This window comes from Lacerta agilis, chromosome 11, assembly GCF_009819535.1.
Source record: "Lacerta agilis isolate rLacAgi1 chromosome 11, rLacAgi1.pri, whole genome shotgun sequence".
Classification (NCBI taxonomy): Eukaryota; Metazoa; Chordata; class Lepidosauria; order Squamata; family Lacertidae; genus Lacerta; species Lacerta agilis.
The window spans coordinates 24,980,956-25,003,924 of record NC_046322.1 but is presented as its reverse complement, the minus strand read 5'-3'; the positions used below and the strand labels follow the sequence as shown (position 1 = coordinate 25,003,924).

At 41.5% G+C, this 22,969-nt stretch overlaps 1 protein-coding gene across 1 annotated transcript in view; it reads right to left on the bottom strand.

Moving 5' to 3' along the window:
- Nucleotides 1-10,613: 10,613 nt before the first annotated feature.
- The window catches only part of CWC27 (CWC27 spliceosome associated cyclophilin), a 109,879-nt gene continuing 97,523 nt past the window's right edge, over nucleotides 10,614-22,969 (bottom strand). The window contains exon 15 of the mRNA XM_033164839.1: nucleotides 10,614-10,939. Within this exon, the coding sequence (XP_033020730.1) occupies nucleotides 10,777-10,939 (163 nt within the window). The 3' untranslated portion in view covers nucleotides 10,614-10,776. The remainder of the gene's footprint in view (nucleotides 10,940-22,969) is intronic.

The following is a 22,969-nucleotide window of genomic DNA, read 5'->3' as shown; positions in this document are numbered from 1 at the left end:
CGAACGCTGCAGCAAGGTCACAAGACTCAAGAGTCATGTTTCCTCTCTGTGGGAATTACACTGGGCATACCAGCTCCCACACATGTGATGTCATTGTATTTTACTATTGTACTTACTTACTTTCTGTTTTGCATCAGGAGGTGCAAGATGCTTTAAGACACAGCTCTGAAATAATGAGCTGCTACGCAGAGGCATACTCTGCTCTAATTCTACAATAAAGTAGATCTTAGCCAAATGGCTTGTGTATGTTGTTTTCAAGCTGGGAACAACTGCATATTACAATTGTGCCCCTGGACTCCATAAGCCAGAGGGCACGGAAGCTTCGTCCGTCTTGGGGTCAGTCTCTCAACTTGCCCCCGCGGGAAGTTTTCATAACATTGGTAGCAGAGGATGGTTTCCGAACATCGGACCTTTGATGACTTCTGCCTGATGTTTATCTGCCGGCAAAGAAAGCAGCCTTAAACTGCGTGCTTCGTTCTGGGGGAGTTATTTCGTGCTGAAGACGGCCGTTTCCCGCTGTGAGAAGAAGACGCGTTAATTGGACTGTGAGTAGCCGGACTGATTTACGAGGCAATAAACCTCAGAAAGCTAGGTTTGTTTGCTTAAATTGCTTTCTGAAGACAGAGAGTGAAAAGCCTGCTTTTTCGCCACTATGGCAAAGGATAGCAAGCAGAGCAGCAGCTCCCTTTGTCCAATGCTTACTGGACAAAATTACCAGTCATGGTTTTGAATAGCCTCCATGCCGGTTATAGTGCTATTGCATCACAGCTAGGTGCCCTGGGTGCTCAAAACTTAACCGTTGCCAGAGTCTTCTCAACTTTGCTAAATGAGCAAGATCGTTGTGCTGCTCAAAATGAGGCTAATGGAAGGGGGAGTGAAGCAAGAGCGTCCTCAACCCCACCTAGTGGTCCAACTGAGCATGTGCAAGCTCTTAAAGTCATACGCTGCACAAACTGTGGAATGAGAGGACACAGTTTCCAGACCTGCAGGAAGCCCAAGAAGGGATCTATCCAGAGCCAAAATGCAGCTGGATCTACAGGCAAAACGCAAGCCAAAGTCTCCAAAGGGCGTACAGGCACTGCTTACACAAGGCGTGCAGGAGCAGCATACTGACTTAGCCTGGGTTATAGACTCAGCTTGTTCGCACCACATGACCGCAAACAAACGTTTGTTTAAGACTTTTAAGAAGCTGGACTCCACCGTGTCGCAGGTGAGTGGAACACACCTGAAATCGACTGGAGTTGGAACTGTTTATCTTCAGAGTCTCCAGCTATCTATTAGCAACGTGCTATATGTCCCAGAAATTGCCTACAATCTGCTAAGTGCATCGCAGCTTACCGAGAAGGGATGCGAGCTCAGACTACGCAAAGGACTATGCACAATTTATAAGGATGGAGAAGTTATCCTTACAGCTCAGAAGAACAAAGATGGACTGTTTTTAATGTCTTTTGATTTTACTGACTGTTGTTATGATGTTGTTGACTCTTATTTTGCAGGTGCTGCTAAGTCCAAGGAGACTACCAAACAGCCACGCAGAGAAAAGGTCACAAGATGTTTCCAGCAGGTTTCTGCTGATGTAATAGGACTTTTGCCACAATCTAGAGACGGAGCTACCTGTTATTTATTGCTGTCTGATCATTTCTCTAAATTTTCTTGGATTTATACTATGAAAAGTCCGCAGCAAGTCTTGGCCAAGTTCACTGAATTTTGTGCTAAGATAGATTTCATGCATGATGGCAAAATTGAATGTTTGTATACTAATCAATTACCAGTGTTTGATTCACAGGAGTTCAAGGAGTTCCTAAGTCAACATTGCATTCGGCACAAAGTTGCCGTCAGCCAATCATCATGGAACAAAGATTTGTGTGTTAAAATTAACACAATACTACGTGAGGGTATGCAGGCGCAATTGCTAAGTGCAAAGCTGTCTGAACAGAATTGGGCTGAAAGCCTATCTGCCTTCACTTATGCATGGGTCAGGAGTATTCCAAAAGGAATGGAATGCTCACCTTATGAGATACTGTTTAACAGAAAGCCTTCTGTTAAGCATCTTAAGGTTTTTGGTTCTCAGATGTGGGTGGAATCACTTGAAGGTGCAACCATCCAAGGCATTTTTATGGGCTATGAGAAAGGTCAATACAGAATTCTATTGCCTTCCTCAAACACAGTAATTCTTACTCAGGAGGTAGAATTTACTGTAAAGCCGGAGACACAGATTCTCCAAAGCTTTCCCATTGATGTCAATACAAATGAGGATTCTGATACCAGCAGTAGCAGTGCAAGCTCAACCACGGCTAGTTCCGACACAGGTGAAACTGTCATTGAGAGAGGAGCTCATGATAGTACCAGGCCATCAACAGATGATGATGTGCTAGGATCTTTAGAGCCACTGTTTACAATTGGTAAAGTTTCTCCAAAAAGTCCTGTTAAGGAGAAACTCAGCAAAGAAGATCTACATCTTGTGCGTAGATCTGAGAGAGTAACAAAGGGTCAGGCGCCCAAACGCTACTCCAATGAGTTTGCAATCTCAGCTGTTGCAAATGTAGCTGTAGTTTGCACTCAGGCTCACTTCACAGATGTGAAAAAGCCACCACAACAGGTTGCAAAGTTCAACACTGTTTCTGTCAACACACACAGAGCAAATGCTCTGGTCCCCTGGAGAGTTGGTTATCAAAGGCTCAAACTGGTAGAACCAGTCTCAGAGAGTTCCAAGGGTGGAACAAAGACTTCAGATTCATACTGTGTATATGATAACTGTTTGTTTACTTCTGTTAATAATGCCTTAACTTTCGCCGCTCTCACATTGTCTAATATCGGGGGAGGATGTTGTGATATTAGTACATGACGAGCTGCGAACGCTGCAGCAAGGTCACAAGACTCAAGAGTCATGTTTCCTCTCTGTGGGAATTACACTGGGCATACCAGCTCCCACACATGTGATGTCATTGTATTTTACTATTGTACTTACTTACTTTCTGTTTTGCATCAGGAGGTGCAAGATGCTTTAAGACACAGCTCTGAAATAATGAGCTGCTACGCAGAGGCATACTCTGCTCTAATTCTACAATAAAGTAGATCTTAGCCAAATGGCTTGTGTATGTTGTTTTCAAGCTGGGAACAACTGCATATTACAATTGTGCCCCTGGACTCCATAAGCCAGAGGGCACGGAAGCTTCGTCCGTCTTGGGGTCAGTCTCTCAACTTGCCCCCGCGGGAAGTTTTCATAACAGGTTTTGGGCTCCAAGGTGGGCAGTTCCAACAGTCTATATAAGGGCTTGCACACCTTTGTTCTAGGTTCCTCCTCCCTCCTGCGTGGGGGTGTGAGCACCCTGTTGCAACAGTTAAACAAAGATCAGGCTTACTAGCTGCTTTGCTTCACAATATTCTCTGGCTGACCTGTGTTATTTTCTCTTACTGATAGAGAACCTACATATGGGCTCTTGGGTAACCCATAAGGGAAAGGAGCAGTTCCCCCCCTTGTAATATCTGCATTACAGGTGGTTGGACTACTAGATGATTCTTGGGGTGGGTCCCTTCCAACTCTCTGATTCTATGAGACATGTCCATTCTGGGCTTATTAACTCTCAGCATTGCTTCCTTACATAAGAAGTTAGTCCAGGTCACAATTGAGAATTAAGTGTCTTCATTTCAAATAAGAAGTCAATGTACTATGCCCACAATAAACTTTAAGGTACTACATACACTTCAGCTACTTTTATCAAATTCGCCAGAATAATGAGGCGACAGTGACATTCATCTTGTGGATAGACATGATCTGTGAACTTTCCTTGCTTTAAACTTTCAAGGTATGGTCTAGAACAAGGTTGCAACCATTTCCAAATATTATTTATTTATTTTAAGCATTTACATATTATTATTTTTCAATACAAGTTCAAAGCAGTGTTCAGCAACAGGAGAAAGAATTAAACAAAAATGTATAAATTTAATCAGGAAACACAAGGCAAAATAATAAAAACAAAAAGTACGAGTCAGTCAGTCAACATAATAAACCATCTAAAGAGAGACCCCCGAAGCCATGTGGGGGGGAAAAAGGGAATGATTTACAATCCTTCTGCAGTAAAGACGAACAATTGTTCAGCTTCAAAGGGAAAGAATTTCAGGGATACATATAGCACGGGGGCAGCTTTAATTAATAAAAACGGCAGGTGGTGTGGTGGGCTGATAAAATGAAAGACAATTTTAAAAATTTATTTATTTTTCCAGCCTCAAAAAATACATGTAACAAATAACCCTCATATACTCTGCACCCCCAAGAAACATTCCATGCATATACAATGTAATTGCTGCAAACATTAGTACAATAGTTGAGTTTATTATAGCAGTTAAGGATCTTCTACTCTGTCTTAACAGATTGTCCCAAGGGAGCCATGGGTAGTTGGTGGTGAGGGGACAACATTGTCCTTTCAGGTGTACTGAATAAACCTCCTTCCTTGGAGGTTTTTAAGCAGAGGTTGGATAGCCATGTGTCATGGATGCTTTGGCTGAGATTCCTGCATTGCAGGGGGTTGGACTAAATGATCCTTGTGGTCCCTTCAAACTCTACAATTCTATTCTTCTACGTACCATACGGTGTCAAAATTGTCTTTGATCTTTGTGCTCCTAAGCACTCTAAGATGCTTTGTTAGTTTATCCATAAGGGCTTTATTCCATATTCTATCCTTAACTAAAGTCAAGTTAAGTTGCTGTTTTCCAGTATTGTGTAATTGTATTTTTTAGCTTATATTTATTTTAAATGATTCATGCTAACTGATTAAAAAAAAAATTCTGGGCATAATCAACCTTCTTTATCAGAAGGCGGAGTGCAAGTTTTCACACACTCTGAAATGAATATACAATAATTGGCATGGTTCCAGTTAGCTTAATCAAAATAAATCACCAAATAAATACGATAAAGCTAACTGAATGGGCAAATAAATGCCCTAGCAGGCAAGCCCCATTGAAAGCAGTGAGGTCTGTGCAAGAGCACAGCAGCAGAACTTTTCACTGGATTGTGACCCTGATCAGTAGGCAAGCAAGAGGAGGACGCCTGTTCTGTATAATGCTTGTTTAGTGTAGCCTTTCCCAGGCTGGTGCCCGCCAGATGTTTTGGACTGCACTTCCCATCAGCCAGGGAGTTTTGTATAGTCACTATACAAAAACACACCAATCACTAAACAGACTCTATTATAGTGATTTCTTTGGTTCACAGGTTGCAGTTTCCCATTTGGTGGGGAGGATGTTATAGAAGAAAAAAGTAGTGCTTTAATTCCGATATGCCCAAGGTCAACGAAGTTAGGAGCAAGAGACTTTGCAAAAGCAGGATGCACGTCAACTTCCTTGAAGAGTAAAACTTGAAATTTTGTTCCAGCTTAATTAGCTGTGAAGGCTGAGCCATACAGTTCAGAGGTGCAACTAATGTAATTACTTCCTTTATCTTTCCTTTTTCCCTGAGGGAGGGGGGAATGGATGTAAGAGGGAGAAAGTCAAATTGAAGGGGATTAAGATATAATCTTGACTTTTAGGAACAACAAAAAAACCAAGACACCCAGTCATACCTGTAGTATAATAGAAATGCAGGGTTTTTGTGTTTTTTAAAAGGTTTTTAAAAGGCTATTACTGTAGTTATATAGACTTGGATCCTGGGAAGTGCCAGTGGAGTTGACTTATCCACCTTGGAGTTGACTTATCCACCTTCTCCTTTCCCCAAGAGCCTCTGAAAAACCCTCAGGGGACCCTCCTGAATGTGGGCAGACTGTGACATTGGGGCGCTGAGATGGATACCTGTGCCCACATCATTTAGGACCGGCTTTTCCTGCAAGAGGAGGGGGTGGTGGTTAGAAAATTGACGAACTCTCTGCCACAGATGCTTCTCAGAATTCAAACAATTATATTCAGGCACTTTCATTGATGTTGTTGTTCAGTCGTTCAGTCGTGTCCGACTCTTCGTGACCCCATGGACCACAGCACGCCAGGCACGCCTATCTTTCACTGCCTCCCGCAGTTTGGCCAAACTCATGCTAGTCGCTTCGAGAACACTGTCCAACCATCTCATCCTCTGTCGTCCCCTTCTCCTTGTGCTCTCCATCTTTCCCAACATCAGGGTCTTTTCTAGGGAGTCTTCTCTTCTCATGAGGTGGCCAAAGTACTGGAGCCTCAACTTCAGGATCTGCTCACTTTCATAGATTCCTTATATTCAGACATAGATACCATGAATCTATGCCAGGTTCTCCTGAATATAGAAATTACCTTCCAGTAAGTGAAAATATACAAGATTATGCTATAGGCTTTTTCATCTGCTGTTCAGGCAGCAGTTGTTTCCATTCTGGGCTGCATGCTGCCCATGAAGATCTTGGCTCTGATAAATGTGACGTTTACTAGACTTCTTTATAGACCAGCACAGTCAATTTATGAACTCCTTTTCCTTCAGGGCGACTCTCTACTCAGAGCACATGACCTTTTGTTTAGGGAGATATGGAACAGGTTTTAGTAAAAGCTGTTGATGTCAGCTAGGGCTGTCCATGTTTTTTATAAGTGGGTCTGCTGCTGAAATGATAGAAAGGCATTTCTTCTCTTCCTTCTTCTACTCCTTGCAAGATGTGAAGTTGTCAGCGGTAGTTACAAGTCCTGGTATGACAGTTGACAAAGCATCTTATGAAGTTTTTGGCCCAGTGGAGCACTTAAAAGCTTCCAACAGTCTTGGTTTAAACACACACACTTTTAGGAGGGGGGGGGGAGATGACTGTTTCCCTGGTAACATAGGAGCCAACTCCTAGGGGTTGCGATCACTTTGGCCCCTCTCAATAAAATATTTGAGGGGGTCAAGCCCTCCCAAAGTCAACTGGCATTGCCATTCAAATGGTGTGCGTGTTGCATCTTGTGAGCAATGATCCCCATATTTTATCAAGTCAGCACACCTGCCTGGTAGTAAGCAGAACTCAACTACACCTGGAATACCTGCAATACCCCACCCTATTCCTGTATTATTATTTTTTTAAAATGTTTATAATAGTGAATTTTATATTTGCTGGTGAATGACAATGTAATGATGATGACAGTGTCAGGGAAGGGCTGTAACTTAGTGGTTGCACATCTGCTTTGGTGCAGAAACTCCCAGGTTCAATCCAATGCCTCTGGGTAGGGCTGGGAAAAACCCCTATTTGAAACCCTGGAGAGACGCATCCAGTTAGTGCAGACAGACAGTATTGACCTAGATGGACCAATAATCTTGAGGGTGTATAGTAGCAATGGATATTGAGGTCTTCAGGAAAATTGGTGAAAATTTATTTTCTATCTACAAAGAGGGAAATACACAAAAAGGGTGCCAGTCCGTGGAGGGAAAGTTGTTATTAACTGTTAGTTCTAAACACTAAATTAGAACATTAGTTTTAACTAATGTGGTGTAGTGGTTAAGAGCGGTGGACTCGTAATCTGGTGAACTAGGTTGCGTCTCCGCTCCTCCACATGCAGCTGCTGGGTGACCTTGGGCTAGTCACACTTCTCTGAAGTCTCTCAGCCTCACTCACCTCTCAGAGTGTTTGTTGTGGGGGAGGAAGGGAAAGGAGATTGTTAGCCGCTTTGAGACTCCTTAGGGTAGTGATAAAGCGGGATATCAAATCCAAACTCTTCGTCGTCTTCTTCTAATTGCAAAATAATAATAATTGAGGAATGCATCTTCTGTTAACTCCTTTGTATCCCCACACATGAAATGGGGACAGTGACAACCTCTTACAAGGACTCTCTTCACACCTCCATTTCTCTTTCTTGTTATCTTAGAGAGATTACATAGCACATTTAAACAATATTCGGCACTAAACTGAATCACACCACTTGGAACCCTATTAACATGATGAGACAGTTTTATGTACATCACACGTCAGACCCTATCAAGAAACGTAGTTATCATGGCTTGATAAAAGATACTATACCTTGTTGAACTCATTCTAAAAACAACACCAGTGAAGTTGCACTTCAGCTTTTAAAATGACCTTGGTTGATGCATCTTAATAAAGACCATTGGACTTCATGCATGCATGATTTATGTTGCGCCCAATCCACCAGATTACTTTCCTGTAAAAGCCCCATTAAAAATGAAGAGGGGAAAGAAAGCACAAGGGCTCTTGTAACATACTAGTTATGGTTGTGTTGCACATCACTGTCTACACCAACAATTGGGAAACACTGGCCTGCGAGCGCTCCAACTGGAGAACAACCTTTACCAAAGGTGTCATGGGCTTTGAAGACACTTTAACTCAAGCCGCAAGGGAGAAACGTGCTAAGAGGAAGGCACGCTTGGCAAATCCACACTGTGATCAACTCTCGCCTGGAAACCAATGTCCCACTGTGGAAGGATGTGTGGATCCAGAATTGGCCTCCATGGGTCACCTACGGACTCATTGTTAAAATTGTGTTTATGGAAGACAATCTTACTTGGCTACGAGTGATCGCCAAAGCAGCAGCAGCAGCAGCAGCAGCAGCAGCAGCAGCAGCAGCAGCAGCAGCAGCACATCACTGTATATCCACTGTGTGCCTACTGGAGTATTACGCATAGAAATATTTTTCTTAGTGCAAGGTACTGTTGGTTTCTAGGCATGTAAACATATCTGAAACGGGAGTAGGGGATAGTGTCTAAAGATGTTGGGAATATCTCTAAAGCAGGAGAAAGTGATAATATCCCTCTGTGCTGTGTGAAGGGGAGGGCCTTGTGGGGTGGCTCTCTGCTAGATGAATGGTTAATGCTGGCTGAGTGATGGGAGTTGTAGACCAAAACATCTGCAGAGCAGCAGGTTGGTGAAAGCTGGGTTAAAGGTTTGCCAAGCACAGTCCTGCCAGAACTGACAAATTATTTCAGAAGAACATTAACAGGCAAACGTATAGGGCACTCTTGTCAGTGTGATTAAGAACACAGGATGGCTGACCTGAAAAGTGTTCAAGAACAAACATAAATCAAGATTGCAACAAGCATTCTTGAAAGCAGAATGTGGAAACCTAATGGCAAAACAACACAAACAAAAACTTTTGAGAAAAAATAGATCATATTATTGTGAGCTTGGTGACAATGAGAAAAACTAAAAGAAGGGAAACACATTCTGCAAGAAGTATGAAAATGAATTTGGCCACATATTCCACAATGGACTATGTGTACAAATCTAAAAGGAAGGTTTTATAATTTAATATTTTGCTGGTATTTAACACCTGCATGCATTCGTCACATATTGTGGTGCAGCTATGTTCGGAAATGCGGAACATGGAATGCTTCATAATTTTTGGTCCTGCTCCAAAATAATGACATTTTCGTGGACTATAATAAATGAGATCAAACTTATAACATGGTATGGTTTTCCAATAAGCTCATTAATTATACTATTTGGATATGTCAAAGATCTAGTTTTCCTAGTGGACATGAAATTGGTAACGAATTTGCTAACAGCCAGATGCTCATGTAGCAGTATGGTATTACTGGAGAAAATATGTTTAGACTTACAATTGAAAACTGGATGGTAACAATATGGAAAGTTGTATCTATAGTAAAATTCACTAATATTGTGTGAGGGAAGGCAGACAACTTGATCATTTAATTTATTGAAAAGTATAGCAGCTTTGTATATATAGAGAGCCAGTGTGGTGTAGTGGTTAAGAGCAGTAGACTCATCATCTGGGGAACGGGTTCGTGTCTCTGCTCCTCCACATGCAGCTGCTGGGTGACCTTGGGCTAGTCACACTTCTTTGAAGTGTCTCAGCCCCACTCACCTGACAGAGTGTTTGTTGTGGGGGAGGAAGGAAAAGGAAAATGTTAGCTGCTTTGAGCCTCCTTAGGGTAGTGATAAAGTGGGATATCAAATCCAAACTCCTCCTCTTCTTGTCATGTATTGGTATAATAAGAGTCAAGAGAATATTTGACCATTAGTATTATTGGAAACTATTTAAATAATAATTGGTACATTTATTGGTGTGTGTGTGAATGCTGCTAATTCTGTTTCTTATGTATTTTTTATGTGGTGAAAATATTTTTCTCAAGGATTTGAAGCATTATGAATATTAAAAATGTTTGATAAAATGTTGCCTTGTATTCCAAACAGGAATGCTTCCGTTCTGGGTTCCAGCCAGCCATGCCCCTATTCCGGATACTAGAAGCCAATAGAAGCTCAAGTAAGTCAAGTCAGTCACTCCCTCTCTTTGTCTTTTACAACTGAGTTTTAACCATCTGCAGCTGCAGAGCATGGCCAATTCTCATTGGGCCTTTTCTGGGATTGAGGGTAGATTATGGTTTGCACATTTTTATTTAAATATTTGTTGTATTTCTTCAAACTTCAGAGTTTCCCTCAGCATGCCATTGCCCCTCCCCTTTCTCAGTGGCCCTGTTTTGGCTCTGATTCTGTTGGCACTCACCACCTGAGTTTGCTATTAGAGGGAGCGATAACAACATTATCCCCATTTAGTACTGGCAAAACCTTTTGTTCCATATTCCAAAAAGATGCTTTTTGGTATTCTAGAGAGATAGCAAATGCAGAACCCTCTACTTTAAGAATGCAACTACATAAACAGAAACTGAGAACGGAAAAGGAATTAATTTATTCACAATAATTGCTAAGAATGATTTCAGGAAGCTTTTCCCCCATCAGAATTCACAAAACAAAGCAGATAGCACTGTTTCCAAATTAGACACCAGATTCCTTTTCACACCTTGTAAGTGATATATTTTGGGACACCAGCTACTACAGAGCCAGAACATTTGTGCAGTCATTTTCCAAGCTGGCTCTGGCAAACTTTACATTCATTTCATCTCCTTGCCTTTTTCTCTCTCAGAATCTTTTTGCTTTCTTCCCTTCGTCTCTTATTAACTGGGTTCCGAGGATCATAAATTTCAAAAGTATCTTCATCTTGCACACTTGCATCTTTCACCTTTCTGGTTTTATCTTCAAAATGGAGCACGTGTGACATCCTGTTAAGAAAAAAGATAAGCACTCATTTTGTTGGCCAGGCTAAACTTAAATGTTTTGTAACCTGCTTTTTGATGGGAAAATAAACAAACATAGGAAAAATCTTATAAGAAGAAGCAGTAAACAATTTGCACATTTTTACCTTAGATATAATGAAACTGTTAAAAACAACACAATTTTACAAATAAGTGGGCTTGGAAAAAACACATTCCTAGCAGTGAAAAAGATAATAATAAGCATTAGCAGAGATGTTGCCTCAGAGATACTCAATTCAATTATTTTTTGTGCCCCAGGGGAAGTTTAGTAGGTGAAACTCACATGTTGTTAGTAGGTACTAACAAACTCACTTGTTAGTAGGTGAAACTCACATGTTGAGCAGAATGTTCCATTCTGTTACCCCATTAAAGAGGATACTCCTCCCCTTCCACTTTCTTGCTAATGACAGATTTAAGAATGGTAGGGTTCCCCTCACACCTATTGAGAAATCAAAGACCCACATCACATGTTGAACTGAATGCAGCTTTACTTAATGCCTTGAGGAGTAATAATTTTCACTGAAGCTGTAAGCTTCATATGAAAAACTCACTTTATTTCTACCTTCTTGGAGAGCCCTTCCCCCCCGCTCCGTTGCTTTTCAACAGCTGGACTGGTAAATAAAAAAACAGTTTTGCTTAGCGCTTTAGTGTTTCCCCACTGTGCTTTTTGTTTGTTTGGAAGACTGTGGAAAAGCAGGGTACAAATGCTTGAAATAAATAAAATTTATAAAATAAAATTTAAATCCTGTGGATCCTTAGGACTAGAATTTTACAAGCCGACTGATGTCAACTAGACCAGCCTTTTCCCCAAACTACAACTCCTATCACCCCAGTCAGTACATTAGCCCTTCCAGGGTTTGGACTCTTCTAGTGGACAAGAAGTTGAGTGACAGCTCTGGGGGGCTAATGGGAATTGTAGTCCAGAACACATAACCTAGACGGCACCAGCTTGGAGAAGGCTTCATTAGAATATGACACAAAACAGAAATAATTTGACACAAAACAGAAATAATATGACACAGAAATAATATGACACAAAACAGAAATAATTTGTGGTGCTGAACAAGAAGGGCTGGGCGATGTCTGGTTTTCAATATTGCAATGTATCGCCGGGCAAACATCATGATCTGGCGATAAATCATGATGTTCAAAACCCTGCTTCCTGCCACAGCGCTGCGAGATGCTGGGGTGAAATCGCTGAGGCTTGCACACAAGTAGGAGAAGCATCAGGGCTGCTCAGGGGAAGGGTGTGTGTGAAGCCTCTTGCCCCCAACTGAGGGAGCGCTGATGCTTCTCTGGCTGATGCGAGCCAGTGGTGGGATGGAGGCCCCATAACACTGCTTGGCTGAGACGAGGGCAGTGGCACACTCCTCAGCCAAGCAGTTTAAAAAAGAGGAGGGAGGAACAAGCTGTACTGGTGCCTTGCCGATGCAGCTTGTTTCTCCCTCTGTGCCAGTATGAGGGCAGAATGGGATGGCAGCTTCACTCAGCGGTATATTGTTGATGGAACTGCTGCCACTCTTGAATCTCTCTGCTACCAGAGCCCACTGGAGGGAGTCAAGCGGTGGCAGTTTCACCTGCAATATAGTGCTGCGTGAAGCCGCCATCGCGGTCTGCCCCCCATCGATACATTGCCCAGGCCTATTGGATAGCACTGCTTTCTCCTGCATTCTTAACCAAGAATAATGAAACAATCAACTACAATAATAGGTGAAACATCCAAATACACATTCCCTTTCCTGATTTTTGTTGCTTTAACTTTTGTAGTCTACTCACCTGCTGCCCCTATAAGATTTTCTAATGACTATTAATGACTTTTTATGCTTTTAGTATTCTGTTGTAAGCCACCCTGAGCACCTTTTCTTAGGCAGGAAAAAAGCCTATGCATTTAAATGTAATTTTCAAAGACATCTTCAGAGCTTTGCAGTCAGCAGAAAGTCCTACTTTGAGCAACAAGACTTTCTCCCAAGCAGCTGTGTGTTAGTAAATAAGGCAATAAGGAAGAACACGCAACAGGTAATGGAACAATTAACATATACACAGCTCTGTGATCACATGCCTTGTTTTATCTGAAAGCAAAAGTACACTACAAATGATTACAAAAATAGTTCCATCTGTTTTTCTTTCATCCTTCTTGAAAGGAGGGAGCGGGAAGGGATTTGAGCAACAGACTAGTTGTGATTCCCAGCACAAATTCCTGCGCCGTGTGCCTCCATAAATCACTAATTGTAGTGAACTGAAAGCATGCTGAAAAGTTACAATCTCCTATGAGAATACATACCCAGACTTGTTATAGAGTTGTTTCCAGTATATAATGCCCTGATATTTTAAAATATTGATTGTTGGAGGATGAACAACTTTAGTACTATGTGTTGATTTATTGCTTCTAGCTATTTTATGGCAACTTTGCATTTTTAACTTGTAACTTAAAGATACTTTGATGCTGTAAAAACTGGTAAGTTAAACAAATAAATGAATGAACAAACACACCAGTATCCTAAGCATTTGTTTCATCAATCACATACAGCATTCAGCACTATTTCTTTTCAAACACTGTGTTTGGTCTAGCGTAGCTATTACATAACAAAAACACCGGTTGTCAAATACACCTCTGGTCCCAGGGGGTGCAATGTCGCAAGAAACAAAATTATTTAACTGAGGGAGGACTTGGCTACCTCTCTCCCCTTTGGTTATAATACAGTGGTACCTCTGGTTACGTACTTAATTCGTTCCGGAGGTCTGTTCTTAACCTGAAACTGTTCTTAACCTGAAGCACCACTTTAGCTAATGGGACGTTCCAGGGCCGCTGCACCGCCAGAGCACGATTTCTGTTCTTATCCTGAAGCAAAGTTCTTAACCTGAAGCGTTATTTCTGGGTTAGCGGAGTATGTAACCTGAAGCGTATGTAACCCGAGGTACCACTGTATGGGGAAAGGTTCCACATTCTGCCTCCTAACCTAATCCAGGGGCCTCTTCAACAAATCCAGGGGCTAGAGAGATGGAAATGTACATACCTTCTGCAGCAGATGCCTGGGCTTCATGTTTTGGGATTCTTGCCTTAAATTAAACTGATCTAATACACCAAAGATTAGTTTGGAATGAAAGCAGGCTTCTAATACTGATTTAATTCTCTGTGACCACATGGGGGAAGATAAGATGCCATCATTAGACTAAGTTTTTTAAATGGACTATTTAAAATAAAAACAGTCATAAAAGCCTTTCTGAATAATTAAAAAAATGTTTTCACCACCCACTGAAAAGTAGGTTTGCAGACCTTCCTAGGTGCCACCAGTGAAAAGGCTATGCTCTTTGCAAATACCAATTGGATAGTTGCTAATGACAGGTCAGGGAGCAGCGCCCCTTATATCAGTCTCAAGACTTGAGAGGTTCTGTGTGGCCACATGTGGTCTTAAGATAGCGCTCAACCATTTTGGGTAGATAGACCATTGAAATAAGCTCCAAATCAGGCACCCCCAAACTCTGCCCTCCAGATGTTTTGGGACTACCATTCCCATCATTCCTGACCACTGGTCCTGTTAGCTAGGGAGGATGGGAGTTGTAGTCCCAAAACACCTGGAGGGCTGAGTTTGGGGATGCCTGCTCCAAATGCTTAAATGAAGGAGAACTGAAACAGGTAGTTTACCTGACAGAAAGAAAGATCAGAATCACAGAGGCAGAAGGAGCAGACAATGGGAGGGAGCAGACATAACAGGGAAGCAAAGCAACAATTTGTTCCAGTGGTTCATGGTAATCAGCCTAAGTGGGGAAACCCCATGCTGTTTACATTGACTGTAGGTGGAGGTGGATGGTTCTCAACTTACTATCCAAAACACAGAGGAATGAGAGCAGACAGGATGAGTTATACATACATACCTTAATGGTTGTCAGTTAATTTTGTAACCAATTCTGCCTTATACTTTGAGAATGACTGTTGTAGACTATCCCTTCCTTTATACTCTCAAGTATATAGAGACTGGTTGCTGAAGGCTTCAGAGGAAATCGGTGATGGATATAACTACCAAATGCTTTGGGCTCTGGTCACCCTCAGAATATTCATGACCTCACCCTGTACTCTCTTGCTAATGCTCTTCCGTGCTCTGGCGGAACATTAAGCACACATGGATGACAGCACAGAATCCAGTGCAGTCTTGCATATCCGAGGCCTTGCAGAAGACCTGACCTTTTTAAGGGGCATTAATTAGATGCCCTCCATCCTCTAATTTTGAAATATTTTAGAAAAGACATCAACAAAGCCCTGAAATTTCAGAAGAACCCTGTTTCCAGTCACCAAGACAAGCTAGCCTGAGCATTTGAGAGAAACGGGTGCTAACACAATCATATTGCCAGGAGGAGGCAGAACCTTAGCCAACAGATTGCTCTAATGAAACTGCAAAGGTTGTCTACAACTGAAGAACAAAAGTTTTGACCATTGTATTTTGTATGTCCCCAAAGTATATTGAAGTTGAAGGCACAACCGCAAGTGTTGCCTTAACAAACGGATGCATGCACAAAGCAAATGCTGGTTAGAAATATGCCCCTTGTACAATGCCAGGATAAACATCATAGGCCGAAGAGATAGTGAAGAAAACCTACAAATCACTTCCATATTTAAAATCAAATTAGTTTAGAATGATTAATCATATTGCAAAGCACACCAAAGACATGACTATTGTAAATAATCACCACTGTATTTTATATGGTATGTCGGGTTCACCCTTTCAGTATAGCTGAAAGAGGAAACAGCTGGCTTTTTAAACTTTCTGACAGCTGTTGCAGTGACTTCCAAAAATACATTAAAAGAATTTCCAAGCTTTGACTTTCAAAGCTTTATTTGTAAGGTAGAGCTTAACTATGTCACAGAGACCTTTATTTGTTTCTCTGCTAATGTTCCATCTCTACAATGTCTATTGTTAAGTAATGCGTTACTTTCATTAAAAACTCCGAACATTACACCCCGATTCTACACATCTTGGAACCAAGTCCCCACGATTTCAGAGAAATCTGTTTCCCAGCTTGCAAAGGGTGGCTATCAAGAACCCTAAGTCTAGGAAGGGAACTTATTACAAACAATATATAAATTGAAGTGTGTCTGTTTCCTATGCCCAAGACAGTTTTAAAAACCTGGATTAATTTAAAGCTGGTTGGCATATCTGCTGCATGTGTGTTGCAGTGTGCCAGGTGCCATGGGGATCTAATCGGAAGCCTTGTGAACCAGGCAACGTTCCTTCCTGCCGCACTAGCAGGGCTAACTGGTCAGAGGAGGGAACTTCAGACCAGCCTTTCCCAGCCTGGCGCTCTTCAGATGTTTTGAACTACAAATCCCAGCAGCCCCACTCAGTATGGCCAATGGGCAGGAATGATGGGAAATGTCAGTCCAAAACTTCTGCAGGACACCAAGCTGGGGAAGGTTGCTTCATGCGCTTGCCATCCCTTGACCAAGTCATTGTGTTTGAGCATTGTGGCATGTGTGAAGGAGCAACAGAAATGTGCTCTTTGCTTTATAGTGCTCTCAATCTGCCATCTCAAAAGGGGCAATAAAAGCAGGAAAAGTATGCCTTTAAACCTCAGAACATTCCAGAAAAGGCTGTGAATCACTGTATTTGAAAAGTCAGGACCGCAAAAAACGACACGAGAGAAAATGTTGCAACACCTCTCCCCCATTTGCCCTAGAACTGCAGTGCACAAAGCAGGCAGGCAGACAAAACAGATGAGTGAATCCACCGATCAAAGCAACAAAGGTCTCCTTCCCCAGGAAAAGAAGTGTTAGCTGTTCTGGAAGAATGAACTCACTGGCACTCTTTTCATTTCCAGCAGAGTAGTGGGTGGCACAGGAAGAGGAGAGACAGATGAGAAACAGAGGAGACCAAGAAGACAAATAAATTGCAGAAGAAGTATAAAGAATGGAAAGGGGAAGAGAGACAGAAAGGAAATGACCAAACAGAAAATAAAAATGGGAATATTTCTGATCCTAAGCTATGTTAGACATGTCTAAACCCACTGAAATTGGTTCAGATGTGCCCAGCTCTGCACCATGCAGAAAGTTAGCAACATCAGGAGTGAAAGAGAACCACTATGAATTAGCAGTTAAAGGTTAGTCAAAATTGCCTCCTTTGCTTCTATCCGATTAGCCTATTTTGTGCACATTAGAAAAACAACTATGATTTGTTTCTGCTGAATAAATTAGTAGGTTAGGAGTAAACTAAAAACTACACTGAATGAGATTGCTGTTACTTGGGTGCTTCAAAGCACAGCTGCTTCATATAGGAGAGGAATTCAAGTTGTTGGCTTTCCTGCTGGATGTTTTGACTGAAATGTTGAAATCGTGATCCTTGCTTGCCACTTAGCGGAGAGCTCATAGGATCGGGCCCAGAAAGCACTAGGCTACAATTCATCAACCTAATATCGCACATCTACTGCCAGTGCACACCACACCCTCCTTTGCATTTCATTTGACCTCCTAAAGCGTACCTCCTGTAAAAGCCTCAGCAAAATTAAAGAAAGCTCTGCAATGACAGTACTTGGTGGATTGCAACTGTAATCTCCAAGTGCAAGCCCTGCAAATCTTAAAGTGTACTTTAAAAGCCTAGTGGGAGTATTTAATCAATCACAAGAGAGGGAGACTTTGGTACAAAACCAAAACTGTGATAAAACGGCTAATTAGTAGATGCAATGGAAGAAAGATAGATGTACTGTCTCTAAATTCCAAACAATAAAACTAATTACTGGAGAGAATGCATAAACACTCTCTCAGGGTCTAAATGAGGTCCCCCCACAAGGTAACAAATCTCCTTAACTCTGAAGCAATGGAAGTGGATAAATACATTCCTGATTTACAAATGTACTCAAATACTGCATTGTATACTAAAAGGGAGGTAGCAGGTATCACAGCCTCTAGACAGAACAACCTCTTCATTGTCACCTGGTAGACGACATCAAAGGAGATGCAAGATTTCATTGCTGGAAGGAAGAACTAACAACTCACCACTGGTTCTTGTTTGGTGGTTTGTTTAGCTAGGTTCTAGAGCACTCGTGCCACTGTTGTTATTTTAATAGATTTCTTACCTGTCACAATGTAAAAAAATGCAGAATTACAGTAAGTTTTAAATTTAAAAATTCACCACTGGAAAAATAGGGTGGGCCCTAATGTCTGTCTGTCTGTCTGTCTATTTCAGGTGTCAAAGGCCCAGGTAAAGAGACACATCTTCAGCATATGCTAAAAACTATACAATGAAGATGCCAGATACCCCTCTGTGGGAAGGGAATTCCACAGCTTAGGGCTGCCACTGGGAAGGAGGAAATATTTCACAAATCTGTGCCTAAAACGCTTAAAACTTTGAACACTAATGCGAACACCTTGAACTCGGTGGGCCCGGAAATGAACTGGCAACTAGTGCAGCTGTTATAAAGTAGGAGTTATGTAAGTTAAAAATGGAAGCCCAGCCAGGAGTCAACATGTAAGCTGAGTGTGGGGAAATTGAAGCTTGCCTGGAAGGTTTCCGCATCCTTAAAAAAGTGTCTCACACAAGCCAGCACCAGAAAGCAAGGATTGCCAGCTGACCTTCCCTGAAGAGCACCAGAGGATCACCCTTAGAGTGTTAATGTGAGAGGGAAAGCGAATCAACAAAAGTTGCCAACCAAGCTTAACATGAGGCTCAACAAAACAACCAGGTATTTTGCACCCTTACATTGCCCAGTTAACTAGTGACCACTTGGTCACTTATTCCCTTTGAGCCAAAACTGTTTGGACTTTGAGCAAACATTTCAAGCCTCTGAAACACTGAAAACAAGTTCAGTGGTTACACTTCCCTGCCTTCTTCCTGTTTGGCCAGGGATCCCAAGTTAATAATAATAATCTTATTATTCATACACCACCCATCTGGCTGGGTTTCCAGTAACACACACACACACACACACACACACACACACACACACACACACACAATTCTGCATATAAGGGCCAAAGTGTAGTGTTCCTACTTTCAAATCTGCTCTCATTATTATGGGATCTTTATGTTTAATTCTAGTAGGTTAGTCTCTATAGGAAACTAAAAGTAACACATACATAGTCTGTCTACAAAGAACAAATGAACATCTTAACCAGGAAGGTGTGGCCAGTGGAATTCACAGAAGTCCTTCGTCAGCCTCTACTACAGGGGAACAGAACTACCAATTAAGTTGATCAAAGCCTTTCTTGACAGGAAGGGCCACTTTGAGAGGTGACTAAAGCTTTGAAGATTACATTTCTATAAGAGGGATGGGGGGTTAGATGCATTTTGGAGAGCCCGACTTGTAATTTGCATGATACAGTGACCACTTTGCAATTTAATGAACTAGCTTGGTCAATTAGAATAGAATGGAATGTACTTACAGTGAAACCCCATAGATACAGGTAAACGATTACAAGGCTCATTTCTGGTACAGTAACTGACCTTAATTCTGTGTCTGACCAGAGCAAAGGAATGGGCCAGACCTGGCAGCAGAATATGTGCTCTTACTACAGTGGTTCTTTTTCCTCTTGGCCACAATTTCAGGGGGGGGGGGATTGCTTGTGCCATACCAAATTTTTAATTGATAAGAAATACACTGGAAAACAAAAAGAAAAAACTCCTAGCAGTACTTGATTTATTGCATAGAACACAACTACTTTATGGAACATCCAGACAGTATAACACAATGCAACTACGTAAGAACATGAGTCATTCCCATAATTTAATTATAAATGAGCATCTTGCATACGTACCTTAATTATATATACAAACTCAATGAGAGGCGTGAGCTTGTTGTTGCTGGGTAATCTCATTTATATTAGGTCTTATTTGAGACAAAAAACCTCTCATCTCTTTATTAACACAAAGAAGCCTTTCTGTTTTCTTTCTTATTTATCAGAGTTGAAAATCCCTGTTCACAACAATATGTTGTGGAGACCTACAGAAGAATAGCCAATGCTCTTTAAGAGAGTTGTGGATATTGTTTCTGGTTGCATATCCTATATATATATACAGGTGAAACTCAAAAAATTAGAATATCGTGGAAAGGTTAATTTCTTTCAGTAATTCAACTTAAAAGATGAAACTAATATATGAGATAGACTCATGACATGCAAAGCGAGATATGTCAAGCCTTTATTTGTTATAATTGTGATGATTATGGTGTACAGCTGATGAAAACCCCAAAGTTGAGATAGTTAATTTGGGGTTCTCATCAGCTGTACGCCATAATCATCACAATTATAACAAATAAAGGCTTGACATATCTTGCTTTGCATGTCATGAGTCTATCTCGTATATTAAACTCCAGTAGCTAATGAAAACAACTGCTTACATAAATTGACTTTTCCACAATATTCTAATTTTTTGAGTTTCACCTGTATTACTATACTATACTATACTATACTATACTATACTATACTATACTATACTCCTGAAATGTTTAAATGTTTTTTTGATTGTCCTTGAATCTTTCTGCCACACTTGCCATCCTCCCCTGCCACACCAGCGTGGCATGCCACACCCTTTGAGAACCACTCCCACTCTCTTACTACACAGCAACAGCACCATCCCTTTCTGAAAGGGATGTGAAGGAGCAACAGAATTACAGGAATGAATAAAGCTGGTTTATGCTGAGCCAGACCTTTGGTCCACCCAACCTAGTATCATCTACAATAATTGGCAGTGGCATTCCAGTGTTACAGGCTTTCCCAGCCCTACCTGGAGATTCCGGGGATTGAACCTGGGACCTTCTGTATGCAAAGCAGATGCTCTACCACTAAGCTATGGCCCTTCCCTTTTAAATAATGTTGTGATGCTCTTGCCGTGTTCTGCTGAGTTGGGCTGAGGAGCAAGCATCAGAGTGCAGCCTGCGTCGTGCTGCTTGTGCATGCCTGTTCTGATGTAAACACTTGCATCTATGCACACTGCTTCATTGTTACACCCGGTCACAAGAACACCCACCCCCATCATCTCCAAGCAGAAATCAGGTTGATAACTTATTTGCTTTGTAAAGGAGCCTCCACATATTTATCTCTCCCCCACCCCCAGTCTTTTAAGAGGCCCAATGTGGTCATTTTGCTCTTAAAACATTCTGAACGACTTGTCTAGTGGGATATTAATGTGTCTATGAAAAGCCAAGCTACCAGAACTCACAGCACTGACATACTGCTACTTGGGGGGAAAACAAAAACAAAAAAATGCCGACTGGGTTTTGCAATAGCATCAGAAACACAGACATATAAAACCGTTATGATTTATGCTTCCAGTATTTCCACTGTGCAAGGCACAGACATGATGCCTTTGTTCTATTGTTTACAGGAACAGTTCACACATACACTGTATTTAAAACATTTCCCAAAACTGCTGAAGAAACATACTTCAAATGTTTTGATAAAAGAAGATTGACCAAGTGTTTCAAAAAGAGAACATACCAGTACTGCAAACGGATAGGAGACATGATAATGTGAAGGCCAGATGTCATCCCAGACAGCACAATGATGTACACAATGTTACAAAGCGGGTCTTATAAGATACAGGAACCTCCTTACTAGATCAGATCAATAATTCAATTAGTCTACAATCCTAGTTGTGGCTCACATTCTTAAGATATTCCGCTGACCTCAGAGCACGTTTACACAGTAGGTAAGCACACTGAGGATCAGAGTAGCTGGGAGGGAAACCTACTGGTAAATGGTACCAGAAGTATAACAGAGGAATGATTGAAAGCCTCTTGTCAAACAGACAGTTATGAAGAAAGACCAAGTCCTTCAATCAAATTTTTATCTAGTGGTCGACTCTAGCTTTTATGTCTGGGCTGGAAAAATCCTAGATGTCTGGGCTTGGAGGTGCCTACATATGTGATGCTGGGGCCTAACGTTTGAAATTATTTCCCAAAGGATTCCTTAGAGAACACATACATAACCCATAGGGATTGAGTCAAATTTCTTGGGCATCACAGAAGTGACCTGGCACAAAGGCATGGTGTACCTGACAAGAGCTCAAACACTTGAGGGTGCAATCTGACAAGCACTGCATTTTTTCCCCAGCCCCATCTACTCCCCATGGAAGAAACAGGAGAAATACTTGGTAATTTTTTTCTCCTAGAGGTATTTTCTAGCCACTCAGTGGGGACTGGAAGCACCATGGCAGTGACCCATTAAGTGGAAGTCCTCTATGGGGTAATATGGCTGATAGGAACTATCCTATCAGCTATGGCATGGGCTGTGCAGTCGACACCTGGAGGGTGGGGGAGCCTCTGGCCCTCCACATGCTGTTGGTCTTCAACTCTCATCAGCCCCAACCAGCATGACTTAATGGCTAGCAATGATGGGAGCTGTAGTTCGGCAACATCCAGCACACCATGGATTCCTCATTCTAGGTCTGCACAATTCACATTCTGAAATATGCAGGTGCAGGTGCCTATGTAAAACAACAACAAGGATAACTGCATATTTCCCCACAACCCCACTTTGACCATTTCTGCACACAGCTAGGAAGTTCATCTTGAGGTATAAAGCCAATAAGTCTTTCATGATTACTTCAAAAGCATTAAGATTTCTAGTTTGTTCACAAACTGCTACACATCTCTAGATTATCTCAATGGGGCTTCATCTTTGCATGTGCTAAGAGACAAGCTGCTGAACCCAAATGGTCAGATGCCTGGCTCAAACAAACACACACTAAAAAATATGTAAGAGAAATGTCATTTCTTCTGAAACATGAAACTTCTCAACAGTAAAAATTACAACTCTGGCAGAAGAAGCTACTGGACATTATGCAACACCCCCTCCCTCCCTGGGACAGGAATTAATCGATCAAGGCTTTGACCACTGTGCACAAATGTGATTAAGAAAGTTGCTTAATGCATACTTTTAATCAACCTGAGTTCAGAATATGCAAGGGGAGAGTTAATTAGAAAAAATGACTACACTAGTGAAGCTTATCAGCTACTTATGATTTATCAGAATAACTTTCAGTAAATGGTATGATGTACTGTACAATAATTGTG